The sequence below is a fragment of the Protomyctophum bolini genome (assembly GCF_963924005.1).
Source record: "Protomyctophum bolini genome assembly, chromosome: 17".
In the NCBI taxonomy this organism is placed as follows: Eukaryota; Metazoa; Chordata; class Actinopteri; order Myctophiformes; family Myctophidae; genus Protomyctophum; species Protomyctophum bolini.
The window spans coordinates 13,267,846-13,295,047 of NC_137878.1; the positions used below are offsets into that span (position 1 = coordinate 13,267,846).

The following is a 27,202-nucleotide window of genomic DNA, read 5'->3' on the forward strand; positions in this document are numbered from 1 at the left end:
ATAATCTTCACCCAACCTTCAAGTCAGGAAGCCACAGCCGGTTGCTTTGTGCAAAAACTCTGAATTGAAATGTTTGACCAAACTTAAGTCTTCCCCTTCACAAAGTTCTTCGGCCAAACTAGTCAATGGTTTAACAAGTCTCTCTTTTCGATACCTAAAATGGAACCCCTGGCAGTCTTACTTCCTTACTTTTATAGAAGTTCCTGGTACCTCGCTTCCTGGAACTATGGCTAACATGCTTTTTCCCCACAGCTGTATGATCAAAGCTTACACTACATTTTGTCAATAAATCAATAAATTCCAGTGTTATCACCCAGTATGTTATGTTTCTTTTTCTTTCAATACTCAAACCAAGAAACAATTTGGATACCAATACTTTTGTAGGCTACTTTTACTTGAATGTGAATTTTGAATAGTGAACTTTGACCTGTAACAGAGTCATTTTACATTGTGGTATTGATGTGTTTACTTCAGTAAAATACTTCTTCCCCCACTGCCTCTAATGAGCATTAGTCATTCAGTATAATTTGAGTAGCAAAGACTTAATAAAAAAAAATATGAATGATTCCCATTGACTCAATTTACCCCCGGACATTGGTTCATTTTACCCCAGCCACCATTTTAGAAAACAATGACTAGAATAAGCTACAGACAATTTATTTGCTAAATGATTCACATGGTTCTATCCATTGGCAAATCATCAACGTGTATGATATTACATTTTAGACCTAGGTATATTTTGCTTTGTATAATAGTCATTTTACATGACATTTTACTTTGACCGACAAAAACTGTTTGTGTAAAAGAATGCTTTCTACTTTCCCTATGTGCTTCCCAACTTCACAGCCAGGTGTAAATGATGGATGCTTACTAGATTTAAGGTCACATGGCAACACAGTTTTCTAGTTTTCTAGATAAAGGGGGTGGTTCAACATACCCGCTGGCTCATCTTACCCCGTTCTCCCCTATTTGACGATAGGTTGAAAATGGGTGAAGCACTCCTTTCAGTTCCTGCGTTTGGTCCCGACTGGAAGCTCCAATTGGACATTTTTGTCCGTTTAGGTCACCTGTGTTCTGTAGAATAAATAAGTATATAAGTATATAATTACAGGTAATGACGCTACATAGAATGACTTCCATATGTCTGCTGTCATTACAGGCTTTGCCTTTTTAAACTTTTACCCTTTGAAACGGACCGCTTTTTGATCACTGCAGCTGGACATTGTGTGTCAAAACATGGTTTTATTGAAAAATGCATATACATGCTCATGTTTGTACAAAAAGATAAGACAAAGAAAAGTTTGAGAGTTTATTTCCATTTTTGTTTCTTGGCCACGGGTATTTGGGAGGGGAAGGAGGAGGGTAGCAAAAAAATACAGATAAATAAAATTGCTACAAACACATTCATACAATTTCCAACATACGGTAGTGGAGGAGTAGTACAACGACATGGGTGCTGTCAAATGAACATGTCTTGGGGCCTGTTTTGTTGTTATTATAAGAGCAGTGGTTCTGGTTCTCAAAGTGGGGTCTGGGGACCCCCATGGCTACCTTGAGGGACTTGACATGAAAATATGTGAGAACCATATTTTAATTCGCACCAATGTATTTTTTTAAAGCATGCACTTAAAGCGCCACTGTGTACCTTTGAGCGTTAATACAATGTGACTTATACAATCGGGGTGGTTGCATTTTGTCTCTGCTCTTATATTGAGACATTTAGATTGTGTCAAAGGTCATGTCTCACCTAGACATGACCTTGACCCTGAAGGTCAAGATTAAATTCATCCCCTGAGCAAGCAGCATTCATTAGCTCAATGGTATGAAAAATAATGCAGCACTTGCACAGGAAACCGGGTTTAAAATCCAGGGTAGAAGAGGAGAGTTACATATAGTGCATCTTTAAGTATTCCTAAAAGCAAGTACTCTACTAGTACTATGACTCACATACACGTTTGACTGAGCAACTTCCACTTAGTTGGGAGTAAAGATTCTGACCAGGAGTATCGATACCTTGACTCTGGTACAGCGGTTTGAGTAAATTGTCCAAAGATGCTCACAAAACAGTGAAAACACACACTGTGGGGACTCGAACCGTGGAGCTTCAGACCGATTTCCTCCGCTTGCCGAAGACGTTGTTGATGAGCTTGGCCATGGACTTGGATCCGCTGGGGCGGCGCCGCCGCTCCTTGGCCTTGCCTGCCATGCTGGCGTTGTGCACCATCTTGGAGAACATCAGCGCCACCTCCTGGGAGCAATTTGTAATTGTCGTTGTTTGATACATACATCAGATCTACAAGCTCACAACGTGTTACGAATGTGACATGTTGTGAGCTTGTAGATCTGCTAATTACCGCATGCAACAGCAGTGTGTATGAATCAGGCTTTAGGCATTTGGCAGTTCCGGCAGATCCGGAGCGACTTACAGGGAGCAATGTAATCACACAAAGAATGCAGTATCTCAGTGTCTGTCTAAAGTTTAGACAGACACTGAGATACTGCATGCTGTTTAGACTCTAAACAGCATGCAATCTAAATAACATTCGGTGCATTTGAAAATACCAGAGGGGCCACTACGCAGCCCTTATATGGCCTGCGTTGTTGGGCAACGGTTGCTTAACAAAAAAACAAACATTATACAACGGGTCGTTTTGAGGAAGCAATCCGATTGGTTGAAACAGAAAAGCACAGCTGAATTATTGGTTTTGATTAGCCATTGAAATAACGTGGTTATTTCAATGGCATATAATTCAGCCGTGCTTTTCTCTCAGAGCGCAGCAGACTCGGGTGGCTAGGATAGCTAGTTTCTTGGGACATTTGTGGTCGTAGTGACAACATCTGTCATTGAAAGATTATAATTTTTCAGTGATTCTTAGTTTTAAGGGTAACTGTTGTATAATTGCAATATTACACGAGAGGGTGTTCTTTAACGCCAATAATGCACTTCTGCGATAGCTTTCTGAACTCGCCCTGTGGGCGAGTTCCTAAGGCACCGCAGGCATGCATTAATGATGTTAAAGAACACTCTCGTGTAATATTGCTTAATTTAAAAATGGTTATGGCGCTAGCAAACCTGGGGTCCAATGGGAGGCTGTTCCAGAGTCTAGGAGCACTGATGGCAAAGGCCCTGTTACCATTGGTCACAGTATATACTGTATACCAGGTAAACAATGAACCTAGCCTCTTTCCCTCAACAAACATCTAAATGACAATCTGTACACTGAAATTATAGAATATATACCGGTAAACAATGAACCTAGCAATGCTAGGATCTGTCTGAATACCATGTTAAAACTAAATGACATTCTGCAAGCCTACATTGTGACCAAGAAATCAGACCTCACCTGGTAGTGCTCGGCGGCTGACAGCTCGTAGAAGTGGCAGCGCGTGTCAGAGGCCAGGCGCTGGCCCTCCTCGCGTCGCACCTCCCTCATGTGACACAGGTCCTGCTTGTTCCCCACCAGGAACAGCACCGGGTCCACGTCCCTGTCGGGACACAAGCCAGAGGAAAGAACAGAGTGTCAGTGTTGTCAGATTCTGTGAGAGAAATAAGCAACCAGGTCTTTGAAAACAAGTCCAAAAGAGGCAGCCATAACAAGCTTGTAGCCTACTGTACAGTAGATCTGGTATTTTGAAATAATCTTGAAATACTTGGGTATATTTTTGAAATATTTTAACTACAAAAATATTTTACTTTGACCAGCGGTGTTGCCATATCTGCTTAAGTGTAGTTGCTTATTGGGAGAGAGTGGCATTCTGAGCACCACCATTCTGACTAAGTGGCTTCCGCGTGCGGTTAGGGTCAGGGACAGGGTTAGTAATGCGGCGAGTCGGAATGGGGGTGCGTTAACTTGGAATAGCAGGCTTCGGAATACAGGTTTGTAACTGTTGATTATTTGGACTTGCTTGATGTAAATTAGTTTTAATGTCAGCCCAAATGTGGGTCAATGTATTTTGACTGTACGTACCCATATCTGTATATATTGTGGCATGGACCCCCAAGAAATATCTACAAGCTCACAACGCATGGGATCTTGTAGATCTGTTATAAAATAGCCGATATATAATATGTACAATGTAAATAGCCGATGCTCATGTGGATTGTGGACCCATTCATCGCTAGAATCGCTTCTTTTGGGCTTGCTTTCATAGACCTGGTTGCTTGCTTCTCTCGTAAATTGTGGCAACACTGGTGCACAGTTAACTATTAGATTGCATTAGTAGTACTGTACTTCAGTAGGCCTACATTAGTTCTGCGTGGGCAGTCGTTTACATAAGCTACGGACGGTGTAGCATGGCCGCCGTGGGAGAACACTCAACGAGGTTACGTAAGAAATGTTTTGCCGTTTCGCTTGAGTGAACAGTTTAGTATTACTGCTGTACACGGTATCGCAGCGTTTATTTACCTTTGCATTTAAAATAACAGATGCGAATCACATAACATCAGTTGGGAAACATTGTACTTTATGTCCAAAACCAAAAGAACCTGTATTCCAATGGATTTAATTCGTCCCCACCCTGCAAAGAACGAGCACAGGTTGAAACGGAAGGCACTTATACGGTTTCGTATTCATAAGGTTCTGCATCAGCCACACGACGTCTTACGTTGTATTTAGTGCCCTAAATAAACATTAAAATCCATAGACTTGGCTGGCAAATGATTTACGTCATGAGGGCTCTAGTCTAAACAAACACTACAAACCTACAGACCCACATGCTGTACGAAGCAGTGTGCAGAATGACCTTTTGTTTCCCCCCGGGTGGATGTCTCTGATCAGGTGGATGATGGCTTTGGCGCTCAGGAAGGAGGAGCGATCGCTGATGTCATAGATCACCATGAAGCCATCCGCCCAGTGGATCTGATCGTTTAGCGTGGACTTACCCTCGCACGCCTGACAGACAGACAGACAGACAGACAGGTTAATTAATACCTGAGGCCGATTCTTAAAAATGTCAATAGTTTTCAGAAATAACGTATGTTGCTATAAATAAATAACCCATTTCACAATCATATAATTCGGTTGTAATAAATAATGCATTAATGTGTTCATATCTTCTAGTAAAGGTGCGGCTGATTTGAATGCCGTTACGTGCTGCTGGGTAGATTAACCTACACACTAATACACCATCGCTTATCACTTAGTCTAGTGTATGTTTTCTATTACTAATATTATGCTAAATAAATAGTAACGAAAACTGTCAAGTAATTGTAATGGAGTAAAAAGTACACATAGTCCAGTAAAAGTTCCGTAAGTACAGTACTTGAGTAAATGTACACCTCCGCATTTAGCATGCTATCATGATAATGGCGTTAATTACAGTTTAATTGGACTCACCTGTGAGCATGGGTCATACAGCTCCAGGTTGAGTTGTCTTCCGTTCATCGAAAGACGCTTTCTGTAAATACATTCTGGAAGGGGAAGGAACAGTCATGAAACGACCATTATACATCTGTTAAAGGAACACTTTATCCATTCTCAACATACATTATCTTCATACAATTAGTCCTCCTCACTAATGCTCATTATGTCGTCAATGTCTGGCAGAAACCTCTCATCTAATGTTTTCGAATATGAACGCCCTACTTGATCATACTAACAGCATCACAAAAAAGCATCAAAAGTAGCAGATCTACAAGCTCGAAACGCAGGTCGAAGCGACGCATTTTGAGCTTGTCGATCTGCTATTTTGAATACGGGAAAGTAACAGCTTTGGACATAATGAAGTTTCCACCCGATAGGGACAAGTGTGTCTGTGTCTCAGAGGTGGGCTGTCGTACCAGTGACATCATAGGTAGGCAGGTTTGATAGTTTTGTTTTTATTTTGATTATTAATGTAAGAACAATGGCTTCTATTCGAGCATACTAACTTTCCAGGAAGAGAGAAGTTGCGGTTTCTATTAGAACCTGCAGTCCCCATCGATGATGTCATTGGTAGGCAAGCCTCTGAACTGTCCACAGCCCACCAATGAGACGCAGTGTGCCATCGAGATAAGCTTGAAAATAAATGGGTTAAGTGCTCCTTTAATCTCAGCTGCTGAAGCGTCCATCATCACCGCAGGGTGCCTGGCATCGACTATGCAGGTCTGAGTGAGTCATGCTGGTCAGATGCCAGACATTAATAAACAAACAGAGAGCGGACCAGTTTCAGGTGAAACCGGATTATATTGAGATAAAAACAAAGTGCACTATTGTTGAGGCGCCTTCAATGACAAACTGAGTCATTCTACAAAAAGTCTAACTCTGAGAGGGTTCCATTTTTATCCTCCCACATTTAAAGGTGGCGTAAATTATATTGCTTTTCGTGAAGATAACTATAATTGTTAAATTCTGATAGTGATCACTGTTATATAGCCTATACACTGTATAGGCTATATAACAGTGATCACTATCAGAACACTGTATAGTATACAGTGTTTGTTCAGTAACAGGGGTCTCCCTGTCTCTCAGGTAAACAGGAAATACATTTTCAGGACGGGATACTAATGTCATCCATTCAGGAGTTAGAACTGATACAGTACACATGGTAAAATAATTAAAATAAACAAAAATGTGAGCGGATGGAATTGGGATTGGAACACTGTAAAATTGAGGCAGAATGGCATTGGTATCGAACCTGAAAATGTATTCTCTGTTTATTAAAGAGCTTTAGAGATGGGGAGAATATGGAGCTTTAACTTTTTAACAAAACCTTTTTCTGTTTAACTCAGGGTGTACCAAGTGGAACCAAATGAACCCATAAGGCTAAGGGCATCTGTCAGGGCCTTAACTCATTAAATGTTTGAGCACCACTGATACATAGCAACATATTCCTACGTTCTTGCAGAAAACTATCAGGATTTAGAAAACATTTTTAGAATTGGCCTCAAGTCTTAATGGTTAAATTATATGCCTTGTTCAAGCTAGTCTGATGTTAGCCAGGTGAGAGGCTGTCCAGGTTTCTGAACATCTTCCACACGGCTACCATCTACTGTACCTGCTGGTTTATGTGCTATGAGGGGCGCTAGCACCTACAATGCATGCCATTTGAAAAGGTTTATAGCACTTATGTCAATCATTTGCCAGCCAAGTCTATGGGCTTTGAGGATGTTACAATGTTTGTTATAATACGATATAAATACACTTCACACAAGTGTGATTTCTTTGCTCCCGATTGTTACTGAAAAGGCTCATATTACAAAAACGGAGCTTGAACAAAACCTAATTCCGCCTTTGATTCTGATTTTGACAAATGAATAACACATTTTGCTTTGTATACCTGTGGAAGACGCATACTCGCCGATGAATCTCTTGGTTAGGAAGCGGACAATGAGGGCTGTGAACACAATAAGAGGTGTATTTAGCATCATCAGTTATACATGAAAACAAATACTCTCCAACATGCAAAAAAGAAATGCATCTGAAGTTCGTCACTGCTCATACAGGTAGGCTACACATACATTATTAAAGTATGTGAGGGTCCGCATAGTGTTCCACACAACATTAACAATAACAATAAATTCAAAAGAAATATAAGTAGGATCATAATAAGCTCTCCATCTCTTTAGTAAACAGAAAATACATTTGCAGATGGGTTGCCAAATCAGAGTTTCAATTGAATAGTGTTCCCATTCCAACTGTGTCTGTTCATTTCTGTGTCATGACTGTCATCACTCCCAATTCAAATTTCCACCTGTTTAGCCTGCTGTATCCTTGGAGACTCTCTCTCCTGATTCAAATTGCTGCTATATAATTACTATAGCATCAATATGAGCCTATACTATAGCATCATCTTAACCACATGAACCTCTGACCTCAGCATCCATATTCTGGGGGAAACATTAGCCAATATAGCCGATCTACAAGCGGTGTGAGCTTGTGCAGAGCCTCAGCCAACTCAGGCACAATCGGGTTTGAGACAGGGCTTAAAAGTCTAGCTGGAACGTTTTACTATACCAGATTTGCCCACTCCTTCGCTTCCAAGAACCGCAAGTTTGATGTCGTTCATGATTCCACAATTTATTAACACGCCATAACAAAGAATAAGCTGTCACGGTTGTCACAGCTTCTTTGCACGTTCCATCCGTTGAAGTCTGGATACTGCGTGTTCAGGCTCAGCTCAACCAAGATCTGTGCATAAATGTGCTCGCATCTGAATCCTGTGCGTCAATGTGTCTCTCTGTGTGTGTGTGTGCGCGTGTGAGAGAGAGAAAGACAGCCTGTCTCTCCACTCCTCTCTGTCCTATCTCCTCTCCTGCCTGCCTCTCCTCTCTGTTCCTATCTTCTCCCACTGACTCTCCTGTGCCGCCTATCTCTCTGAGCAGAGACCAGCACTGCAGTGAGCCTAACATGTGCCCCAGGGTTTTGTTTATACACATGGTGAGACACTGCAATCCTATTGGCCAGCTGAAAGTCTTTGTTCTTTACAACACTGGTTCTCAAAGTGGGGTCTGGGGACCACCATGGGTCCTGGAGGGCCAGGGTACCAAAACTTCCGGGGGGTCTCCAGCAAAATGTGTTGATATTGCATTAAAATATTTTTAAACACTTTAACATGCAACAGCTACTCAGCTAGGCCTATTTTCTTTCTCTCTTTTTTTTTTTTTTTTTTTACTTAAAACACACAAGGGGCTGCATCTATGATATATTACAAGTCAATACACAATAAGTAGTTTGTAATTATCTTACATTAGCAATGGGCTGGAGGAAGAGATCCCACTTTTCCCATTTTTTATAGAACTTGTCCTCTTGTAGTCCTAGAATGAATGTTAGTTTTTCCATGATGTATATTTTGTTATGAATGCATACAGTCCGGTGGTATTGCTACTTTTGCAATAATCAAAGTGCTTCTTCCGCCACTACAAAGCCATATAGTGGAGAGGAGTGTAGATGTCACCCCTCACACACTTGCTTACTTCATGGTTGTCCATCGAATCCGATGATGACGTCCACTTATGTCGTTAACGGTGCGTTTGTAGGTGGCATGTGTAGGTTGTAGTGGTCAGCTCAGTGGCCTTGTGGTTAGAGTGTCCGCCCTGAAACTGGGAGGTCGCGGTTCGATCCCCAGCCGGGTCATACCAAAGACTGTAAAAATGGGACCCAATGCCTCCCTAGCTGCTTGACATTCAGCATCAATGGGTTTGATTGGGGGTTCAAATCAACTAATCAAATGATTCCCGAGCATGGCACGGCTGCAGCTCACCGCTCCTTGGCTGCGTCTCACCGCAGATGGGTCAAATGCGGAGAACTAATTTCACTGCGGTAACGTGTGCGACTAATCGTACGACTTTGACTTTGGTGGTAGTGGTACTGGCAGTCATGGGTGTGTTCCTCCTGTGTCTCTGTTGCCGTCTTCTGGCAGTCCTGTCCACCTCCAACTTGTGTGAGTTCCTTTGTGGCAGCGCTGCTGCCACGAGTCGCGGTCAGCAGCAGCCTCATAAGGTCCTCAGGTCTGATCCTTCAGTGAGGTCTTCAGCTGGTCCTCTTCTTCGGCCAGGCCATGGTCTAACTGGCCATACAGTACTCTGCAGGGAAGTCTGTCTTGAGACATCCAGATCACATGTCCAAGCCAGCGCAGTTGGTGCTGGATGATTATAGCCTACATACTCCAGCAATTTATTTTTGCCAGTATCTCAGTATGAGGCACACGATCTGCAAGAGGATGCGCTGAAGGCATCCAATATGGAAGCACACAACGTTGTGAGCTTGTAGAAGGGCAGCAAGGGCTATCTGCAGCGAAAATGTGTAGAGTGAAATCAAGAGACACTATCATAGAGTCCTGAGGGTCTCCGCTCAACAACAACGTAATGTAGTTTAAGACACAAGTCAATAAGAGATTCTACTGTATGCATGGAATGTGGGAAAACAGTATTATCACCAATCTGCAGTCAGTCAAGCCAACGAAAACCTGACCGACCGTATCTGTGAATATGTCCATTCCTGCTCCATTCAGATCAACATGCATGACAGTGGGCTCTGTGTGTGTGTCTGTTCATTGTTCATGGACGGTGGGCCCCGTGTGTGCGTTCATTGTTTAAGCACATAAACCATCTAAGAAGTCTTAGAGAACCAGACTTGATTTACTACTGTACTTTGACCGGCTTTCTTCCGTCTATACAGAAATTCTCTACTCACGAAGTAGCAGATCTACAAGCTCACATAGATCTGCTATTTTGTGGCGAATGCCCCCCCCCCCCGCCCCCAAGACCTCATGCTGCCTGAGGTTCAAGTGGTTAAAAAGCCACAACTCCCTTTGGTTCAGTTAAACATGGACCCTGTATGCGTTCACTGTTTACACAGACAGCCACAAATCCCTCTCCTTACATAAATGGAAGATAGGACTATACACACACACACACACACACACACACACACACACACACACACACACACGCGCGCGCGTGCACGTCTGGCATCCCAGTAGCTGTACGGAACACTTGAGCCACCATGATATCATCTTAATTGAGTGAGACAGACAGACAGACAGACAGTGTGGGTGTGGGGGGGCAGCATGGATTACAGTCATACCGTACTTTATATTACTTAAGCACAGAGTATTAAGGCTGCTCATATGCCATCATCTGGAAACTATTAGGCCTCTACAAGGAGGGGGTGGGGGGTATCACTTTGTTTTAAGTATAACCTCGGAGCCGGGGTCGGTGTGATGCAAAAATAGGTCCATTGTTTAATGTGGAAACGAGGTGAACCATTTTACCGTCCAAAAAATGTCCAAAAAAAACTGTTATACTATTCAGGATTCAAATTTTATAAAACAGCAAAAGTAGCAGATCTACAAGTTCGAAATGTGTCGCTCAGCACGTTTCGAGCTTGCGGATCTGCTACTTTTGATGCTTTTGTGTGTGTCCGTTTACGGGTGAGAGACACAAAAATGTAGAATGTGTAGAATCTGGAGATAAGAGGTTTCTGCCAAACAGCAACATCTTCATGTAAACAATGTTACTTCAAAGGGAATGTAGAGGACCCAATTTTATGGGTCAAACGAGGAGTTGCACTGTACTTGGTGCCTTCTTTTTCATTCTACACCAAAAATAGCAGTGCCTGAGCTTGTAGATCGGCTATTTTTTTGGCGAATGTTCCCCCCAGAATATGGATGCTGGGGTTCAAGTGGTTAAATTAAACGTCAAGTATAAGTTATGTTAGTTAGTTACAACCACAGCATCAACACATTTTCAATCCGGCCTAATGGAAACCAATATTCTCTCAAATGTTCCTTGTGACATTAAGGGTAAAGATTTACATATATCGTAATATTACATGAATGTAAGGTGCTGTAACACAACGCGTTGCATAGCAAGGCGCAGAGAGTTTGTAGATCGGATATTTTTAAAATCACTCTAGTGCAAAACAAAGTTCAAGTGGTTAAGTCGTTTCTCATTTTACCAAGGACCCCCTGGAACCCCCCTCAAGGACCCTTGGGGGCCCGGCCCCTAGCCTAAGATTTAGACTATCGATTTATTTATCGATTCTGACGTGATCATTCTCTACGAGAGTCTAAACGACCTTGCCCCATGGTTTTGATCCACTCTGTCTCGGAATCTGGGCGAGTGGGTGGTCAGTGTTGCGTAGCCAGTTGCCACATATATCTCTGGAACATAACCTACTGCACAAGGTTATGTACTACAGGGAAAACATGCACATGTACATATCTTACTATTATTTTTACACTTTGATTGCTCTTTCTTGCACTCTTTATGGTTTTGTTGTTTTGAATGTTATGCTATCTATGCTGCTGCATTGTCTGTAAGGATGCCAAAACAAAAATAAGTTTTACTCCTATGTACCTGTACACAAGATAAATAATAACAATAAAGTACAACCTTAAACCTTGAGACATCCTTGGCTATAGCCGGTGCTTCACACCACATCCTCCGGCTGGCGATGTGCACACCGTGGAGTAGGCTGTTGTACTCCACCCCTCCGCCAGAATCGCCTTCTGTGGTCGACAACAGACACACAGACAGTGGCGTTTCCAGGAATTACATTTTGGGCAGGCAAGATGTGTTAATTGTCGTCTCCCTGCACACACAATCGTAGCACTAAAGGTTTTCAAAGAGATATACCTGCCAGACAGTAGGATACAAAGGCTGAATGGCTGCATTTACATTCCAATGGGTGATTGAGGGTCGCGCTCTACCACAACGGCCAATCAGCTGTCCACTAATAGTTCTCAGGTCTTGTTTTTGGCCTCTCTCTTTTCTCATTGTATGGATTTTGGCCAGGACAGAAATGGATTTGGACAGGCGGACAGCCTGCCCTCGCCTTATTGCACACAGAGAGAGGAGGTGGAAATAAAAGCGAGTAAAAAGAGAGAGGGAACAAAAGAGAATAGAGGATGAGAAAAAGGAAAATCCAATCGACACTGGAACCTATGAATATGAATTACATTTCAAAAATCACAATGGTTCTTTCAAAAAGAACAAACCCCATGCATGTTGAAGTCTAAAGCAGTGGTTCACAAAAGTGAGGCTCACACAATCATTTGAACCACTAGTCTTAAACCATATGTTATACTTTGAGACATAGAGAGAGAAAGAGTCACTACTTAAACTCTATTTATGAAATAGTACAAGCTTGTGCATCGCCAGCTAGTAGGTGACTATTTCCCCTGTTTTTTAAAGTATCTGATCTGCATTTGCACACAGGCATTGACCATGTGCGTGCGTGTGCGTGTGTGTGTGTGTGTGTGTGTTAGCTATTGATTACTAATGCACGATCTCTTGAGAACAAGGCGAGTCTCTCTCTTTCTCTCAATGATCCAGTGTGTGTGTGTGTGTGTCACAGGAAAACACAGACCCCCTAGGCCTAGGGAATGCTTCACAGATCACCTGCATAATAATATTAATTTTGTGCCCATCCCAACTTCCCAAGCTCATCCCTTAACCCCCTCGCCCAGCCAGACATTAGACCCCAAAATACTCAATAATATGATCTATTAAATCGCATTACCCACACTGTACATCATTTTGTGTTCATATATTCGAACGGCTAAGGACTAGTTGTATTAATTCTTCTGATGTAACACTCACAGGACAGGTATCGGTTCCACTTCCAGGGAGTCCATCATAGCAGAAAGTCCCAGCCTCATAGTTCTCAACGCATGGTCATTTTCATGGTTCCACACTGCAGGTCAGCTGGCGGTAGTCCATCTATTTGGGAAGGTTACACATTGCATTCTGTAATTTGTATGATTTGCCTCCGATTTTGTTATAACAGATCTGTTGTATATTCTTCCATTCACAAAATGTGTATAAATTCAGCAGGAATCACAGCGTTGTGCGTGCATTTTCTAATAAATATTCCTATTCCGTCAATGCACAAATGAAAAGATCAGCGTTGTGCGTGCATTTTCTAATATCCTACCAACTCAACTTTTTCAAAATAATTACTGTTGGGAATTCGGGTTCGGGTCTCTCACAGCCAACAAGGTGAAAACGTTTTCTTCCTGGCAGGCGGGCACTGGGGAGGTGTGACTGTGGTATTTTATCATGAACATTAGTGAGGACCAATTATATGAAGATAGGTTGAAAAGTGGTGAAGTGGCAACACTTTACCACATCTCAGACATATAGGCCTTTTAATTTTTAATACAGGATTTCAGTAATCTCTTCCAGTGGTTCTCACATTTTCATGTCCATGCAGGACTCCCAACTGAATATAAGGACTTTAGCTGCAGTCGGTAAAAACAATTTATTCAGGATTCCAATAAAAAAAAATAGGAGATCTACAGGCTGAATTTCACACCACGTTTCCAGCTTTCAGATCTGCTACTTGTGTGATCAAGTAGACCCTACTTAATAGGGCATTAATTTATGAAACCCACAAAAGTTCAAAACAGCAACAGCAACTATGGTAGGGTTAAGAGCAGGGGAGAGCATATTTAAATGCTGCTGTATGTCAACACATTGCTGGGGAGTGGGGACCACCTCTGGAACCACCTTTAAACCCCCACGGGAGCCAGTGTTGAAATTTCTCACCCTCCACCACAGTGGGCAGCAGTTAGGACGTAGCTCCACATCCACCACCATCAGCAGTTATCACCACCACGTGATACTGTCTTTCATTGGCGTTACATGGACGGCCACCAGTGATGACAGATGGAAGGGGGACCCAAAGACTTGTGCGAGGTTCTTCTTGTACATGGTTAACTGGTCTATCAGGCAGTCCGTCACTCACCGCCACCTAGCAACTTGGCATGCACATTATAGCGTTTTCATAATGTGCGTGTTCGTGTAACTGGTTTCCAATGCAGTTACTTGTTCACGTTTATTATTTGGATTAGGGCTGGGACTTTAAATGATTAATTTCAATTACAGAAACAATGACGCTATGAAAAAATGAATGCATTTTAGTCGCACTTTGTTTTTGCACCACAGAACCTCTCACGGGACAATTGGAGAATAAGCCGATCAGCATGGCCCAGTTGATAGGAAATTTATATTTTAAAAGAAAATCACTCATTGATTCACTCTTATACCAAAATCTGTTTTATTTTGAATTTTAAAACAAATTATTTCACCCGTAAATACACAAATCAAAATATTAACCATGACCTCATACAGGACTGTATGAGGTCATGGTCAATGAACAGTTCCTTTCAGCATCTCCCACTCTGGGAGGGAGTGAAACGGGTGACACTGGCAGCTTAGCTAGACAACCACGGGCTCTTGCTGGTTGTTCGGACGCTTTACCACAAATACTTTCTGACCAGACACCGTCACTACGTAGACAAAGTCTGCTAGAATGACCGACATGCGTTTGAAAAAAGGCTCTGCCGAACCATCTAAGCGGAAGCGACAGGCCGTCCGGACCATCTGCATTATGACGTTTGCTGTATGCTCATCATTCTCCAGCTCTCCTGCAGACGCCAACACGCCATCCTCACTCATCACCAGGTATCCCAGCTGGCCAGGGATTCGCTCCAGACCCTGTGTCAGTGCGGCTGTCGCCATTCTCAGTTGTTCTTCTCAGAATATTATGCTTATTCTTCTGCAAGTTGGATTTGTGTATTTCCTCCTTTCGTATTTTTCCAAATCTGTTTTAATTGAAAAAAAAGAAAGCCTTCTCAGGTCAAATATTGAGATTAAATGTGATTAATTAATTACAATGCCTGGAATTAATTAGATTTCGTTTTCAATCAAGTCCCAGACCGAATTTGGATATATTGTCACTGTTGGGACTCGGGCAGAAAGTGGAAGTCCCAGGAGTGTTTTGTGTTACCATTTTTGCTCAAATATCAGACACTACCTCGTGCTGATTGATTGACAGTTTGCATTATGGGTACATTTCACAGAAAGCACAAATCAATACAAAGACCGTTACTGTGGACGACACACTGATAAAGCATTACGTGTTCTTAATTGTTTAACAGGGTCCACCTGTGGACTGTAGCTCACATACTAGCTTGAGCTAGCGTCATTCTTATCCTTAAGGGGCGACCTCCTCGAATGTTTGTGCATGCTTTAGTGTCTACAATTTATTTGTATTTTCTTGGCATTATGCTGCAAGTGGTAAATGAGCCAAATCAATGTTTTCCTGTGCATGATTGATTGATATTAATTAGGGCCTAATCTCCCAGAAATAGACAGCATGGTTTAGGCTACTACTTGTGCTTGGTTGGATTTGGACTGGACATTACAAAGCCAGGTTAGATTTGTCAACGGATTATGCAAAACTATGAAGTTACTACGTAGTAGAAATAAATCATCAAAATTATACGGATAGCTTCACACGCTCAACTACCAACAACACATTCTACCGATAGTGGACGTGTGTTGGTCATCTAAACGTCAAATCCATTGATTCACTTCACTAGCGTGTTAAGCAGGTGGGTAGCAGCTCAGCTGTTTTGCGCTAGATGAGTTTCGAGACGAAATGTTTGCAAGTGAACTACTAAAGTTATAGTTTGTATCTGACATATGGGGGGGATAAAGTGACAAACGATAATACACTGGTTGTTGGTATAGTTTTCTGTTACCTTGCTGGTTGGTTGTCACCAGAACACTATGGAAAGGCCGGGAGAGGAGATGCGTGTGCTGCTGCTCCGTCTACGTCTAGTATGTTTGTCAGCTCACTGAGCTCTGCGCGTTCACGTTGAGAGGGAAGGGAGGGGCATGGCACATGGGTGGGAGTAACCTCGCCTCAGTTTCCACCACCTCGGAGGAAGGGTGGGAGTGGTGTGGCTGTGCTGTGCTGGGGGGATGTCTGACAAAATTACAATGCACATTTTGGGGGCATTAATACGGTAATCAACAATCAAGTATTCACAATCTTTAGATAGAAGCCCTCCCTGGCTGCAATTCACCCAGCCATTCTTGCCATTTTCAAAGAGAGAAAGACAGATCTGTAATTTACAATGTACAAATAAAGAAGAGTACAATTGTAAAGGCACTGTAGACCGGGGGACCAGTAGCCTGGTTCCAGCCCCTGAATCGCTAGCCACACAAAAATTATGTTCAGGCGATTTATAATAATGGAGTGAAACGAAATGAAAATTCAGGCTGAGTGTCAGGCTAGGGGACCAGTAGCCCCTCTCGGAACCCTACATAAAGCTTTTATGAAATTTGATGGGCGCTTTATAGGTAGGGTCCCTGGTCATGCTAAGATTTTTCAATGCGATTGTTGGAACGCGGATATACACAAACTCATCGTTTAGTCGATCGGCGCGGTATTACGACGCTTTTTATTGTGTTTGTTTACGGATGTGCGAACTATAAGTACCTTACATACCTCTGATAAAATCTCCTGTGTCGCGGAAGCCGTTAAGTATTTTTAATCCATGTTTGATTAAAAATGTCGCTTTGATTTCTTCTTGTTTATTTACCGTTTATTGTACCGCCTCTCGATGTGCGGTTGGCTTTGCGGGCTATGTCCCTGCCTCTGATCTGCTCCGTCATAGCTGTAGCACCACTAGCTAGCCAGATAGGCGGTACAATGAGGTGTCAATAAACAAGGTAGGAAGAAGCGACATTTTTAATCAATCATGGATTAAAAATACTTAACGGCAGTAATCCTGGTCTCTAAACTGCCTCCCCCTGGCCAGCTGGGGCGCCTGATGGAGGGGAAAGGAACTGGTTGGAATAACGTGTTCCTTTCACGCGCTAAGTCCAACCAGGGAAACTCCCCCCTGTCAGGTGTAAAGGAGCAACTTGGACACTCAAGCATGAAGGAAGCATGAGTTAAGTCCGTTGCTCTCCCCAGGTTGGCGGAGGGTGTGTAGAGCCCAGGATCACAGTAGATGATTGACACAGGGGTGAAAAATGGGTTACAAAATCGTGGGATAAAAAATATATTAAAAAAACAAATACTTAACGGCTTCCGCGACACAGGAGATGTGTCGGTATGGTATGTAAGGTACTTATAGTTCGCACATTCGTAAGTCAATACATGAATAAACATGGCGTGTTTACATTGTATTTGTTTGTGCGTAACTGGCGACAGCCCAGCGTGGAGCAGGACCCAATGGGTAAAGTAAACAAAGTATCAGAAACTTTACTACATTCGGGTTCTGCTTGCGGGGCTAGGGGACCAGGGGATATAGGCCTACAGAATTTCCCTTCTATACTGTCTAAAGCAGGGGTCTTTAACAGGGGGTTCGGAAGGGCGTCCTCAGAGATACTGTAGGACCCCCTTGTGTGACAGGAACTTTATTTTTTTAATTTCACATGAACCCTCGCATCCCAATTCTGGGGGAACATTATAACCAAAAATCACACCCGTGCGAAGTGAGGGGTGCTAATATATTAAAGTCTAACTCATGTTGATTAGGTGATGTAATGGTGATGTAAAACAAACGGTGCCAACACAAACATTAACCGCCATTAACAATAAAGAGACGATATGACGTAATGAGGAACATTATGACATAAATCTTCCCTTCATTGTCAATGGCGTTTACAAAACAAACATTGAACTAAAGACAAACATAAAATCTGTATAGGAGGGGCTAGTGCCCCTCAAAAATAGATCTACTGAGAGAAACGCGTTTTGATCTTGTATGTAGATCGTGTATTTTTGGCAAAGATTTTTGATGAGGGGAAAAAGATTAAGAACCGAGCCAAAGGTCAAGTTTACAAAATAGGCCTATTGAGGGTTTAACTCTTGGGACTGAGGCCGATTCTATTGAGGGTTTAACTCTTGGGACTACGGCCGATTCTAAAATCGCCTTCTAAATCCTGAACTAGGCCTAAGTTTTCTGTAAAACTTCAAATATTTATGAAAAAAACCACACATTTAACATGAATCCGATATGACGTGGGGGTACCTGCCCCATCTCTCCCTCAGCTGGGGTTCTTGGTCTGAAAAGCATTGAAGACCCCTGGTCTAGGGGAAACCGGGTCATAAGTAAAACAATATAGGCCTACCGGTATAATTCAACATAATTCACAGACTACTTGAAATATAATAATCATCTTTTGATATAAACATACGTGCCCTCCTTACATTTTCACTAATAAGGCCAAGACGAATATTACTTTTAGTGCAATAAGTCAGTGTGTAACTGTAACATGCAGTATAACAGAGTAGGCTACAGAGTACAGACCTAAAGATGGACTGAAACGTCTCAATACTGAAACAAAGCAAATAACTAATCCCCATTTCCCTCTATGTGTATATTGTCACAGATCTGTGTATCGGAGCACCCTGCAAAAAGTATTTCCATTTGTAAGGTACAATATTTCCTAGATTAAGACAGAACACACACAAAAAGCAGTTTCTGTTGGTAAACATTTATTTCATCATATCATGTGAAGTCTTGTCTTTATATAGCATGTTGTTTTGACCAACTGTGGGAACAGTTTACTTATACATGTGACAATTCACCGTGTTTTCTGCATAGTCGCTCTGGAAACAAGAACATCAGCTAAATGCTTAAATTGTATCGTTTATGTTCTCTTGAACTTTCAGAGGCATCTTTATGGAACTATGAAGAAGTATATTTGATGTTTAGGAATACTAGGTAGAGACTAGAGGTAGCCAGATTTAAGTTGTATAGTGTACTTCCATTTACTTGTACATGTAATATTGAAGATTAACTACCAATCATTTACTTGGGGACCACTCAAGGACCCCTGGGGGTACCTAGACCCCATATTATGAACCACACTGTCAGTGTAGAGTAGTGTCATTCTGGGTTTTATCAAGTGACTCTTTTGGGAGAACCAAACTGACATTTAACACTGGTTCTCAATGTATGGTCCATTATGTACCAACAGGGGTGCAAATGGTCCCTTACTCGTTGGTAACTCCGAGAGGGTCCATTTGTACACTCTAGTTTAACAGACGATTGTACAGTAGACTGTAGATCAGTCAAAAGAAAAAAAAACATGGTCTCAAATGGGGGTCCAAGGCCTAATGCGCATCACACTGGGGTTTCTGGAAATTTAAAGGGTTGAGAATCACTGAACTATGTACTGGAACCTCCACCCCAAAATAGTCTGCTTATTTAACTCAAGTGTACAAAAACTACAAATGTCTGGCTGCATTGTATAATTGGCTCACTGGCACACTCTACTGGATGAAGATGGAATGTCATTAGCAAGTTGTCACTACACAAGTCTACAGTATATGGGCTAGTTTCCAGACATCGGCACAAACATTACAGTGCAACCTTGCTACATACTCTGGGTCCAGTGGTGGACAAATTACTCAAACCCAACAGCTACTGGCTATAAATACTCTGGTTACCATAAATTATTAGTTGCCTAGTCAAATTTGTACTAGAGTACCTGCCTTTATGCATATATATATATATATATATATATATACACACACACACACACACACACTAGCAGCGGTGGTTTCCAAACATTTTAGCTGAAGACCCAAAGGGAAATTAGACAGGACCAAAACAGTAGTGAAAACACCAGATCATGCTCCGGACCACATTGTGAGCTAGAAGATGACATTTTCACTCCCCACTTTACTTTTTAATAATGCATTGCTAGTTGACATTTTACAATAGTTAAGAGATTGTGAATCTGAGAAAGGTGAGTCAACACAAGAGGCACAGACAGAGCACATGAAAGTTTTAAAATGTTTATTGCACAGAACTTATCAAATCATATGTACATAAGAGTGCAATAAAACTGCACTGTAGTAGATCTATTAAAACACCATATGGCAACAAGGTGTACAGTCTTAAACTAAAGTTATGCTCCATCGTAGTTTGGAAACTGAACCAGCGACAGGTTCAATGTCTCTGACTAGGAGGAATATGAAATACAGCATGCCACCAAGGTTTAGAGAGAACATGGGGCCAGTCATGGAGATGGGAGTGAACTGCTCTTCAAACATAAAGTACTTCATTCTAGAACTGCACCCTTAAAAAGCACAATGACGTTTGGTGTAGTGCAGTTTACTTGCCATGGTTAAACATTTCAATAGCTGGTTGATTAGAGCTGGGGAAATTACAGGAGACTAAATCAGTACAGACTTGTTTTAGGAAGCAGAAACAAGGCTATGTGCAAGGCAGTGATGAAGGAGACCACAGAAGAGCCCCGCCAAAAAAAAAGAAATTAAGTCTCCTCATTGACTTTACTGCATGGTAAAAGAGCTCTCAAAGTCACTTGCAACACAAAGCAGATTCTGCCAATATAACATCACAATACCTTACCTACGCCCATTTATATATAAATTTATAATCATTAGGTCAAACTAGAGTTGACATTTCTTTAAGAATAAAAGCCATTGATTTGTGATATTATATTGGCAGCAACATATTTGTTTATGCTAAAAGAAACATTTTGAGAGCAGTTTCACTGTGCAATGTCAATTAGGCCATTTTGGATTATGAGTTCCCAATCAGCTCAACAATGTTGAATAATGAAGACACCGCACCACATTACATCGTGGCAAGGCAGCTACACAATCAAACCTAATGCACCATTGCACAAACTTAACTGTAATTTAAAAAATAAAAATAAAATAATTTGCAGCCGGGATCTGAAAACAGCATTACGTGTCACAAAACAAATGACAGGCACTCACAGCAGTGTGGTTTTTACTGTCCCGACGGTTCATCTGGGTCCTGGTCAGGCCTCTTCATCATCATCACTGGCCCGACATTCAGATTCAGTCTCATCTTCCTCTTCAGCAAGGCTACATTGACTTGACTGCATGGTGAAAGAGCTCTCAGAGTCACTTTCACAAAGCAGATTCTGCCAATATCCCAACGGTTTATCTGGGACCTGGTCTGAGGCCTCTTCATCATCATCATCATCATCACTGGCCCCACAATCAATCTCATCTTCCCCTTCAGACTCGTCATCCTCATCATCCTCATCCTCGTCACTGAGACTAGATTCAGCCTCGTCATCCCCTATTTCCAGGGCCATGTCTCTCAGCTGCTCCAGATTTTCTGGACTTGACCCGGTGAGCCTCTGAAAAGACATCACACGTTAGCAAGCACATAATAGCCACCAAAAATAGCCAAAATAGCCAATAGATAGAGTTTACAGCACTTTTTTTTTAAAGATACGTTCTGGGGCTTTTTTGCCTTTGACAGGTGACAGTATAAGTAGAAAGGAAAGGCTGGAGAGAAGGAGAGGACACCAAAGTTTGTCTGGATCGGGACTCAACAATCAACATGCTGTAAAGCTGGCTTAGCAGCCACGGTGCCTGGAGTCCTGGACCTCTGAGCCACGGCCCAGGCCACAATTTTAACCGTTTGACATACGATGTTTACAGCACTAGCCACATTGTTCTCAAAGTAGTTTTTCCCTCTAGCGGGTTTACTTTGCACCTTACCAAAGGCTATTCATGTACTTTAGTATCAAATCTCTTCAGCTTTCCATGCTCAAGCCATTTCTCGTCCACTTATTAACTCCAAGAGATACTCAGGGTTGACAGTATCATTTATAAACTAATTTCACACCTTTTCAAAAATGTTTTAGTAACCTACAAGAGATCTATAAAAGAAATACAAGGAATTCAGAAGTCACTGAAAGAAAGAAAAAAGCAGGTAAGTAACATGACTTTATACCTCAATCATATCAGACATGTACTGGACATGCTGGGCCAGTTCCTGAAGCTCCCCATTTTCGCTCTTCAGCTCGGCGAGTTGCTCATCCTTGGCCTCGATGTTTTTGTGCAACTGTAGTGGTGACAAGGACAAGCATGGTGGTGACTAATGTGACCGATGGACAAACACAAAATGCACGTACTGCAAAACAGGGTGTTTTTTTGGAGTCTGCACAGTTCATAAATTACATTTGTATTTAATCTGCATCCATAAAAATGTGATATCCTATACTTTTACTATAATTCTCCCCCCCTCCCCGTTTAACATGCTGGACCTAATAATAAAGTGAACGAAAAGGGATTCTCCGTCTATCATTTCAGGCTTTCAAGATACATTTGTTTACGAACATTAAAGGGCCTCTTCACCCCTTTTGCAACCAAAGGTACACTTTCCTGGGGTTTTTATGCGTGCAATATGTTTTTTTATATTTTAGTCATGATGCCATGTTTATGACCAAAAACCTCATGAAAATTTCGTCTCACTTCCTTCCGGGACTACAAAGACACGTCCATGCAGCCTCCCCACTCTCCACAATGAGGGGAAGTGCACTAAAGCATTATAGGAATTCAGCAATCCAGGCAAACACACTTTTCTGTCCATAGGGTACAAACTACAAATTGTGCTACCGTTATCTACTACAAATACTATTAACATAGAGTGACTGCAGTGTCTTCCAGCGGTGAAATGTCCCTTGAAGACTGGACGCACAGGTGACCGTTTCATGTAATGAATTCCTAACAGATCCCCAAACCTGTTTTGGAGAGCGTTTGTTTCATTTCATTAAACCTCTTGTGTGAGAACTAGCGACACATTTCACCCTGCAACAGTACCATGCACAGAGAATAGCCGACATGTATCAATTTGAATATCCAATTTGTATGACTGCTTGATTATAATAACAGTTAGGTCTCATTGAGAGTAGAAGCCTAAAGGCACTACATGGATGATTTCAGTCAGCGTGGGAACAGGCTGGACTGACGGCTAAACATTAGTTCAGATCTCTCGAAGATTAACCCACCTTCTCATTCTCCTGCAGGACGTTGTACAGGGCCTTGCGTCTCTCCTCGGCTACCTCTTTCCAGTAAGCGGAGGGAGGAGTCTCTGAAAGAGTGGGAGACAAGCAGTCACTCAATGAACAAAAAGGAGTTCGTCAGAAGTAAAGGTAAATTCTTAGTTGTGCAGGATCATTGCAGATCGAAATAGTGCATAATATGAATAATCTAAATGATACATATTTTGACCAGGGTCCTCAGGGGTTCTATACTTTGTCTCCCTCCCATCCAAATCTCTAGCCTAAAATAGATCCCAATGCAACGCATGAGCAGATCTGCCATTTTTACTAAGTGGTCGCTCCAGAACAGTGATGCTTGGGTTCAATGGTTATGGGAAGATAAGAAAAGTCACAATAGCTTTTGACTGGGAGCTGATGTGATCATAGCCAGGGACTAAAGGTGGCCTTACACTAGCTGATTATTTTTCAATCTGAAATCTGATAGCACCACACACACTACAGGATAATCGGGCCCGATTATTTTATACAGCACACACACACTACACAAGTTTAAAACTCGGGCGCAAATATCAAACACTTGATGTTGATCAGGCCGATCCCAATCGCGCTGTGAGCGGCCCCCCCGAGCAGATCGGAGGGATTACGATTGGATCTTTTATACTTGCACTAGACGATAATTTATGCCTGAGAAACCCCCCCCCCCCCAGCGTAAAAAAAATCCCGATTATCAGCTAGTGTAAGGCCACATTTAGTGGCTAGCAGAACAGAAACTGTGAACACCCACCTTTGACCATGAGCATGTAAGCATCGGCTGAGACGCCGTCTGGCAGACACTCGCTCTCCGTCTGGGTGGATTTCACTTCCGCCTTCGTCCGTTTGGAGCCAGTCACCGGGTCACAACCCCACTGCTTCCTTTTGGGGATGGCTTTGCCATTCTGAGGAGCGAGAACGTACAACATTGCAGATACATTTGATGTACTGTATGCTCCATTGAATTGTGTTAAGGTTAAAGCTCTATATTTGGATAGTCGCTACAAACCGTTGCAATGGTTTAAATAATCAGCCCTTAACAGATTTCTTCCTACCCCCCTTGCGCCTCAGACACATAAATTCTCCAATCAATTTAATCTGTGTGGGACAAATATACTGATTTGCTCAGACCATTTTGTTTACTTAAACCCCCACCTCCCCCCCACACACGCTTAACAAACTTAATGATTTCCCATCCGAAGAGAGCCATGTTAACTTAACACCAGATAGACATTTAGAACACATTTACACAGCAAAGCAAAGACCTCTTGAGCAGACTGTACCTGGTGAGACTTGCCCACATTTGTGCCGGAGGCTGAGGGCTGCAGGACCTGCAGGGTTTTCCTCGCGACTCCCATCGCCTGGTTAGATGGTGAGAAAAAGCTCTGGAAAACACAAAAATGCTCTAGTTAAAATGTGTGCTACTGCACATCTCAACTTTAATTCAATTGCCACCACAGGTCAGTTGTAAAGATGAAGTATATTTGGTAAAAAAAAAAAAAACACAAGCAGTGTGTGACCCTCATCCCTCGCCCATGACCCCCCCCCCCCCCCCCCCCCTCCCCGTCTGGGTCTTGAGAAGCTATTACAGTTCAGTCCCGTGGGAAAAGCGCACAGGACAATCAGCAGCGCACCTTCACAGCTCATTCACCGCGGCTTAGTACCACTTTACAGCCCTTACTCTAGTTACACTGTCACTCCTGGGAAGAGTAAAGCCTGATTTGTACTTCGCTGTACACCAGTGTCGCTCACTGAAAATAGGTAATCTACAAGCTCACAATGGTACTGCAATGAGACATGACGCAAGCTTGCAGATTGCCCATTTTCAATGTAAGACACTGCCGCACAAAGTACAATGGGGGTGGCTCTGTTGACAGGAGGTAAAGGGGCTGGGCTGAATGCATCAGGCAGTGTTGATTCCCACGGTGCGCGGCAGGCCCTTGCACCTTCACCTACCCCGCGTGCACGTTGGTAATGATCGTGGGAAAGTGTTCTCCCCCACAGCCCATTACAGGCAACGGTCAAGTTAGGTTAGTTAATGTTTGGCAGCGGTCAAAACACAATGCGTGCATTTATGGAAGTTTAAATGAACACTGGCAGTGTCACATTTGGTGATCATTACAGACCTGTGGCTCCATCTGAACTTAAGGCCACTTGAAGAACCAGGCCTAACGAAATTCTAAGTAAATGTTGATGCAGCCCCTTTGTGAGCACAGGAGTCATACAATGACCAAAACACCGCCTGCATGTACCAGAAAGTAACATTTTAGACGTTAATGCCACATGGAATGAAACACAAGAACCCATTTAGACCCGAGGCAGATTCTAAAAATGCCTTCTAAATCCTGACCCAAGTTTTCTGAAAATTTTCAATTTGTTTTGATTAACATCATTTTACCACTATTAAAAATTACCTTCAGTCATTGAAACGTTTCACCTAGAATGATGGGACTGGCTGCAAAATTGCTGATACACGTCCGTCTGCTCTATTGCAAAGTGGCAGTGCGTGATTTGTTGTACCAATGCCATAGACTGAAATAAGTGCTGGACCATGAACAGTTAACTCACTCATGATCCCAACTGTCGATCTATAGATCTGGTATTTTTACTAGTTTGTGTCTGGAGTCTTGAACTGAAAGTTTTGGGAACCACTATTCTAACTGACAAAGGGTGGTGAATGGTGATTACCTCATAGTAACTGAAAACAACAAGAGTGATCAGATTTTACACTTCAGTCCAGTCATTTGCCAGTCAACAGCTAATCTACAAGCTCACATGTTGCAATGTGATATTTTCTTAGCTTGTAGATCCGTCTTCCTTGAACAAGTCTCCACGATGTCTCTTGAAAATGTTTCACAAAACAGGGGTGCCAGCCAGGGTTAATGCTACCCAGCACCCACTTGTTGGGGGAAGAGAGGAGACTAGATTACCTTGATATTCTCTGAGGACCTGGCCCCTTGTTTCATCGTTTTGTTGGAACTCATTTTCTTTCAGTAGTAGCCTAAAGAGAAGGGGGGGGGGGGGGGGGGGGGGAGACGGCAACATTAGAGTAGTTTTGAAGAATAGCTAAACATCAGTTCTAATACAAAAGCCACCGTTTAACGTCGGGTCGTGTATGGGTCCAACTCTGAGAGCATAAAAAAGGAAGATCTGTGCACGCTCGTCTCAAAAAGCTAAAGTAATAGTTTTAGTAATTCAAAATGGGTGTCCGCGATGTTGAGTATTCACTAGCCTAGATGGATTTTTATATCTATGAGATCAGATACGACGGTAAAAGTCTGAATCTATGATAGTCTTCTTGACCCAAAGCAAGGCATTCAACCGCCGGCCGCCGTTCTAAGCAAATGTAACGTGCAATCAATTTTTTATACCATTCGAATAACTAAACGGAGAGCCTTTGACGTTATGTAGTGATCAAACTCATCGTTACCATTGATCAATTCATTCATTAAATCTTTAACGGCCTCGGGTCCATATAGAACTACAATGAAATCAAATAGGGAACAACAAAGTGAGAGGGCGGTGAACACACGAAACAAGCTTGTTTGTTTGATAGTTTTAGTTCCAGCTGTGTGCGTCCATCCAGGTTAAACAAGAGTTACATATTCGCGTAAAACAAGCACTATGGGGGAAAACAATAAATAGAACATATTTACTTACTGTTTTGATTGCTTTCAGTTTCAAGACGCGTCTGCTTTTCCTGTTGTGTTCTCTTTCTGCTAGTACAGAACTCGCGCCACCAGCGATTTAAGTACGGCCCCTCGGGTCACGTGGCTCACCGACAAAGAGAGAGCGCTCGTTTCAGTTCATCAAATGACCGCGTGGCGGTTTGTTTCCATTGGGAAAAGTATTGACTCCGCCCCCCGGTCAAACGGCAGGCCCGCTGGAAACAAAACGAGCACAAAACACAGGCACAGACTTTTACACTGACTGAAAACTAGTCGCGCTGTGATTGGCAACACGGTTACCAGGTAACCAGAGCCATCTAATAGAACGTAACCCTCTGCCACGGCACCTTTAGACTAGATTCCATCGCCTGGGCGGTCAGCCGCGCTGTGATTGGCTAAATGGTTACCCAGGCTGAGGCTACGTTAAATATTCAGATTGACCACCTGCACTTGCCATTCATCTTCATTAAACTAG

General features: G+C 42.5%; 3 protein-coding genes across 4 annotated transcripts; all 3 read right to left on the reverse strand.

Annotated features, from left to right (window-relative positions):
* Positions 1–2,077: 2,077 nt before the first annotated feature.
* rergla (RERG/RAS-like a) lies at positions 2,078–8,210 on the reverse strand. Of its 2 annotated transcripts, none has more exons than XM_080786950.1 (6): positions 7,935–8,210; positions 7,258–7,314; positions 5,337–5,410; positions 4,744–4,892; positions 3,345–3,486; positions 2,078–2,245 (listed from the first exon to the last, which is right to left on the reverse strand). In XM_080786950.1, exons 1-6 carry the CDS (start codon positions 7,984–7,986, stop codon positions 2,105–2,107), a joined length of 615 nt encoding a protein of 204 aa, XP_080643076.1. In that variant the 5' UTR covers positions 7,987–8,210; the 3' UTR covers positions 2,078–2,104. The 2 variants fall into 2 exon arrangements, with proteins under 2 accessions (XP_080643076.1, XP_080643075.1); XM_080786949.1 differs by having other exon boundaries at positions 2,078–2,248.
* Positions 8,211–14,584: 6,374 nt separating this feature from the next.
* Positions 14,585–16,035, reverse strand: LOC308331369 (ragulator complex protein LAMTOR4-like). The gene is made up of 2 exons (XM_080786786.1): positions 15,973–16,035; positions 14,585–15,030 (listed from the first exon to the last, which is right to left on the reverse strand). The coding sequence occupies exon 2, from the start codon at positions 14,945–14,947 to the stop codon at positions 14,645–14,647; it is 303 nt and encodes a 100-aa protein (XP_080642912.1). The 5' UTR covers positions 14,948–15,030; positions 15,973–16,035; the 3' UTR covers positions 14,585–14,644.
* Positions 16,036–20,056: 4,021 nt separating this feature from the next.
* gmnn (geminin DNA replication inhibitor) lies at positions 20,057–26,767 on the reverse strand. The gene is made up of 7 exons (XM_080786881.1): positions 26,720–26,767; positions 25,990–26,060; positions 24,343–24,444; positions 23,814–23,964; positions 23,036–23,118; positions 21,979–22,089; positions 20,057–21,376 (listed from the first exon to the last, which is right to left on the reverse strand). Exons 2-7 carry the CDS (start codon positions 26,041–26,043, stop codon positions 21,029–21,031), a joined length of 849 nt encoding a protein of 282 aa, XP_080643007.1. The 5' UTR covers positions 26,044–26,060; positions 26,720–26,767; the 3' UTR covers positions 20,057–21,028.
* Between the last annotated feature and the right edge of the window lie 435 nt (positions 26,768–27,202).